Here is a 6,028-nt window from a genome sequence, read left to right on the forward strand (position 1 = left end):
AAACCATCTGCTAAAATTGTGCTCTACCTAGCTGCAGAATTGTGAAGGCTGTTTGTATCACTGCTTTGTCTTTTCCATCTGTATAGATTCAGGGTTCTCATCGTTAAAACTTGCACGGCTGGGTGAGGTCACAGAATCTCATCTCTGCCACTACCAATGTTACAGTATGTAGGACTTGTTGTCTAGTTGTTTTAGTTGTGTCAGACTTTTTGTGACCCCATTTGGGATTTTCTTGGCACAGACACTGGAGTGGTTTGCCATTTCCTTCTCCAGTTCATTTTAAAGATGTGGAAACTGAGGCAAACAGGGTTAAGTGACTTGTCCAGATTCATACAGCTAGTAAGTGTCTAAGGTCAGATTTGAACTCAAGAAGATATATCTTTCTGACCCCAAGCTCAGCACTCTATCCACTTCACCATCTAGCTGTCCCTAAGTGGTTAATAAATATTTGTGGACTGGCTAACTGACCCTAGGCAAGTCATATCATCTCTTTGCACCTAAGTACTTTTATTTGTAACATGACATATTGTATTCTAACTTTAATGCTCCTTGAATCTCTAAATCCTTTGATTTAAAATTTCTATGCACTGATTTGGATCTTTCAGTTAAACAGTTTTTTTTTAGGCTGACCATCTCCTATGTAATTTATTCCAGGGATCATAAAACAGTTCAAAATGATCAGAGGCTTTTTTCAAAGTTAGTCAACCTTTTCTTCCAATCTTTTTCTTTACTATAGCTACTACTAGGGATGAAGTCAAGTAGAAATCAGTGGCTCCTCCTATTCCAGTGAAGCTTCATCTATAGAAGATAAAGGTAGAAGAAAATCCTCATTATTTAACCTGTTATTTGCCACCAGAGATAGCTCAATAAATCTTTGTTCAATTGGATTGAATAACTCTAAGGATTATGTTATTTTCACTGGCTGTTTCCAAAATCAGAGCTTGGGTTATTTTAGACATTGTGGCTGAGATGAGCTGATGTATTTCTTTGAGGTTTCCTTTCATGAAATGTTACCTATTTTTACACTCAGAAACACATCCTAGCTTTGTTCTATTTTGATCTTTAAAGCATTTTAAAGATCACATTGCTATTTACTCTGTCCTCTGCAAATTTTGCAATAAAGCCAAAAGCAATAAAATTCTGTCCTGACATGTCTGATTCAAGTGTCAAGTCAAATGAGTGGTACAGACAAGTGCTATAAGAGTTCGGTGGAAGATGAGATACCTTAGGGCTGGAAGGGAAGGGGACTCTTTTTGTTTTTTTACAGAAAGTTTTATTGATGCCCTTTTTTTTTACACTTATTTCTGAATATACCCCTACTTTCTTGCCTACCCTTGTAACATGGATTTTTTTTAAAAGAGTTAATCAAAAACAATTATGTATCAATTGTACTTGATAGCATATGCAGCATCATTTCTCAAATGAAAAGGAGGTGTATTTTCTCATCTCTTCTTTGGTACCAAGTTTGGTCATTATAATTACACAATATTCAGATCTATTTGTTTGTTCTTTACCTTTACACTCTTGCGGTCACTGTGTATATTTTTTCCCCTAGTGCTTCTTATTTATTGCCTCTGATTACATAGTACCTGTGTGACCCTAGATAATTTGGTGCTCTCTCACTGTGATTTCACAGTAACCTCTCAATTATCTGGGGAAATCCTTAAGAATAGAAGTTGCAGGGTAGTTGATGACCTACATTGGTACAATGAGTTTCCTCCCAAATCAGTGAAATCATAGGTCCTATCCTAATCCCTATTCCCTACTTCCTCACTCTACTCTGTATCTGTTCATGCCTTCCTGTGTTGGTCTGAATTCCTCATTTCTTGTCATTTCTTATGGTGTAATAATATCATATTCATGTACTAAAATTTGTTTAGCCATTCCCCAATCAATGGGCACTCATTTTATTTCCAATTGTTTGTTAACACAAAAAGTGTTGCTAATTACTTTTTTGACATATAATTGACCTTTCTCTCTGTCTTTAACCTTTTTGGATAATGTGCTTAATAACAAGATTTGTGCTGCAAGAGGTACAGACTTTTTCAACATTTTTTACCCCACATAATTCCAAATTTCTAGAATGATCAGACCAATTCACAACTCCGCAAACAGTGCATTAGTGAAGAGATGAGACTTGAGCTGAACCTTGAAGGATGATTAGGATTTATAAAAGGCAGGAAAGAAGGGAAAAGACATTCTAAGAGGAATACAGATATTAGTAAGGCATCTTTGGGAGAAAGTGTTGATAATGACCTACTTTGAGCAAGGACAAGTTGAATCTGGGTTATAGATGATGCCTTTGAAAATTACAATCCAGGATAAGGACACAGGACTTTATCCTTCAGTGCAATTCACAGAAGGTTATTGAATAAGGAGATAACATTAAAAATCGTGTTTTTAAAAAGGTGAATCTGATGTAAAAGAAACTGGAAGCAATAAGTCCTACTAGAAGGGTCATAGAATAGAGTTTGATTATGGGAGCAGTGAGAATAAAGTGAGGGTTAAATTACAAAGATGTGGAAGACTTGATCATCTGTGGAACTATCTATTCTGTATTCTATTTAGACTTTGTGCAGGGCCTCTTCCATGACAGTAGTGAGCACCATTGGCAAGAAAATGCCTGTCTGTTTTATGATTTATATAAATTCTTAATCAGAAATCATTGAGTACATTAGGTAGATGAAGGGTTTGTGGAAGGACATTGACATGTTTCCCAAAGGATGAGAAGACATGGAAGGATTCCCAGTGAAGAGAATAAACAAGTTAATTAGATGCTAAATTGATAGAAGTAACAAAGAAGGGGAAATGTGGTGCAGTAAAAGAATGCTTTGAATTTAGATTATAAGGGTTCAAATCCCAGCTCAGCCAATTACTACCCGGGCAAATCACTTAACTTGTGTGGTCCTCATTTTTCTCATATCTAAAATGAAGGGATTGGACTAGATGACCTTTAAAGTCCCTTACAGCCCTAAATCCATGATTCAACCCCTGTGTGTATGGGCAAACCATACTTCATTGGACCTCACTTTCCTCAGCTGTAGAATGAGGGACTTGAACTAGATGACCTCTGATTGGATCTCATTGGGGGTAGTTTTAGATTCATGAGACTTGAACCTGGCAGGGACTGTAGAAGTTGTATTAATAATAGTCAGAATTTACATAACATTTTAAGGGTTTGTAAAATGCTTTACAAATATTATCTCATTTTTCTTTAAACCAAGCCTGTGAGTTAGGTGCTATGATTATCCTCATTTTAGGGATGAATAAATGGAGGCAAATAGAGATTAAAGGATTTGCCCAAGGTCACACAACTAGTAAGTGTTGAGGCCATATATGAACTTGGGTCTTCTTGACTCTAGGGCAAGTATGTAATCTACTGTTCCATCTAGCTGCTTCTAAGGAGGTATCCGAAGAATTGTGATACTTTAAGTATAACTTATTTTCATAGGCAGCTTAGCAGTGTAGTAGATAGAGGGCTGGGCCTAGAGTCAGGAAGACTAGTTCAAATGTGTCCTTAAACTCTTACTAGCTGTGTGACCCTGGGCAAGTCACTTAACCTCTGTTTGTCTTAGTTTCCTTAACTATAAAATGGGGATAATAATAGCACCTACCTCACAGGCTTGGTGTGATGATCAAGTGAGGTGATATTTATAAAGTGTTTAGCACAGTGCCTGGCACAGAGTAGGCACTTAATTAAAAAAAAATACTTGTCTCTTGTTGTTTAGGTGTTGTTTAAATCCTACCTCACAGAGTTAGTGTGAAGAGATGGGGAGTAATGAGGTTGAAGGTACAGATGGAGGTGAAAAGATCATGGTTATCAGGTCAGTCTGTGGCAACAAAATAGAATTAAATTGGCAGACAGTGATACCCAGCTCATGGTCAGTGAATTTTACAGTTGAAAGGCACCTTAGCAGTCTTCTATTAGAGGCCCCTAATCAGTGCATCAATGGCAAGGACAATATGCCCTCACAATGGGAATCTAGCTTCTGTTTGTGTACTTATGTTGAGAGGTCATTCATTACCTCATAAGGCAACTCATTCCTTTTGTTCTCAGCAACATACAATTTAAGAACTGCCCTACCTAGGCCAGGTTGATAGAGTTATATAATTATGCCAGCTAGGAAAATAACACACTTCTTTGAAAGGCTATTGATCTGGTTTTCTAACCGAATGATTATTGTTCTTTCTACTCTTCTTTACAGATTGCTTTTCACAATTTAATGGGAACAATTAACCAGACATGGGTGAGTTCATTCATTCTCCTGGGTCTGTCTAGTGACTGGAGAACTCAGGTCTCACTCTTTGTCCTTTTCCTGGCAATGTACCTGGTGACTGTGCTTGGGAATATCCTTATCATCGTTCTGATCTGTCTCGACAGCCATCTCCACACACCAATGTATTTCTTCCTCACTAATCTCTCTCTTGTAGATGTCTCTTATGCTACCACCATTGTCCCCCAGTTATTGGTTAATTTCTTAGAAGAGAAGAAATTAATTCCATACCTGAGCTGTGCAGCTCAGTTATTTTTCTCTTTGGGTCTAGGTGGGATTGAGTTTGTTTTGCTGGCAACAATGGCTTATGATCGCTTTGTGGCAGTTTGCAACCCTCTGCGCTATTCTGCAATTATGCATGGTGGGCTGTGTGTCAGGCTGGTTGCTGCCTCCTGGATTGGTGGTTTTCTGAACTCTCTCATGCAGACTGCCATCACTTTCCAGCTTCCCATGTGCACAAACCAGGTCATTGACCACATATCATGTGAACTCTTAGCTGTAGTCAGATTAGCCTGTGTGGACACTTCCTCCAATGAGGTTACAATCATGGCTTCCAGCATCATCCTGCTTATGACCCCATTCTTGCTGGTTCTGCTATCCTATATCAGGATCATCTCAACTATCCTGAAGATTCAGTCCACACAGGGAAGAAAGAAAGCCTTCCAGACTTGTGCCTCCCACCTGACAGTGGTGGCTTTGTGCTATGGGATGGCCATTTTCACTTATATCCAGCCCCACTCAACCCCCAATATCCTTCAGGAGAAGATGATCTCACTTTTCTATGCCCTATTAACACCCATGTTGAACCCTGTGATTTACAGTGTGAGGAATAAAGAAGTGAAGGGAGCCTGGCAGAAACTTCTAGGGCAATTCTATGAATTAAAGTCAAAGCTGACATCCTCATGAGTCACAAGGAGAAACCACAGTGTCTTGTGCCTTCCCACCCAGACCTGACTATGACAAGAATTGCTCATATCTCTCTACTCTCCATTTTGAGAGATGGGGAAATTCTTCCTGGCCCTATTTAGATAGGAAATGTGGGCCAAAGATGTAGCAGGCAGCCTGTTGAGTGATACAAGCAAGACTTACAGAAACAGAACTCAGATCTTTTTATCCTTGCGTTCTATGTCTTGTCCTCCAATATGACTCCCTCACCATGTGGGGCACTTTGGAGTACCTCATCCTTCCTTCTTTTAAGCTTCCTTTTGTGTTAAGCTCTTCAGGGGCAAGGAATATCTTTGTTTGTTTGTTTGTTTTTGTATTTATATCCCTGATGCCTAGTACACTGACTGGCACAGTAGTAGATGCTTAACAAATGTTTATTGACAATTGACGTCTTATGTAAAATATGAAATTCTATTTTGTCACTCTTGTTTGCCACATTTATTACCCTCCATATCACCACCAATCCTGAAATGAGCACCAATTCTTGAAATGAACAATTTCTTCTTAACTCAAAATGCATTTACATGCTAGAAGAATTGCTCAGAATAGCAAGTGACACGTTAATTCAAGCATAAGGTAATAAAGCTGGGTCTATATGTTTATGTGCCAAGAAAGAAAAGAAAGACTTTTCTATTTTTTTAATATAAAACTCCAGAACTCTATTATGTAAAGCTTATTTTTTTAATCTATAAGTTGAACCTGTAGCTGTCAAGGCTTTCCTTGTTGTCTGTACTTTACTTTCTCTTCTTCTTCTTCTTCTTTTTCTTCTTCTTCTTCTTCTTCTTCTTCTTCTTCTTCTTCTTCTTCTT

The 6,028-nt window shown here is 38.2% G+C and overlaps 1 protein-coding gene across 1 annotated transcript; it reads left to right on the forward strand.

Moving 5' to 3' along the window:
• The first annotated feature begins 4,223 nt into the window (after positions 1-4,223).
• LOC114027250 (olfactory receptor-like protein OLF3) lies at positions 4,224-5,180 on the forward strand. The gene has a single exon (XM_027841240.1). It carries the CDS (start codon positions 4,224-4,226, stop codon positions 5,178-5,180), a length of 957 nt encoding a protein of 318 aa, XP_027697041.1.
• Positions 5,181-6,028: the final 848 nt, after the last annotated feature.

This window comes from Vombatus ursinus, unplaced genomic scaffold (assembly GCF_900497805.2).
Source record: "Vombatus ursinus unplaced genomic scaffold, bare-nosed wombat genome assembly UNPS02014858.1, whole genome shotgun sequence".
In the NCBI taxonomy this organism is placed as follows: Eukaryota; Metazoa; Chordata; class Mammalia; order Diprotodontia; family Vombatidae; genus Vombatus; species Vombatus ursinus.

What these genes read in the sequence shown, in the direction of transcription:
- LOC114027250 (XM_027841240.1), top strand. Translation starts at nt 4,224, where the DNA reads ATGGGAACAATTAACCAGACATGGGTGAGTTCATTCATTCTCCTGGGT.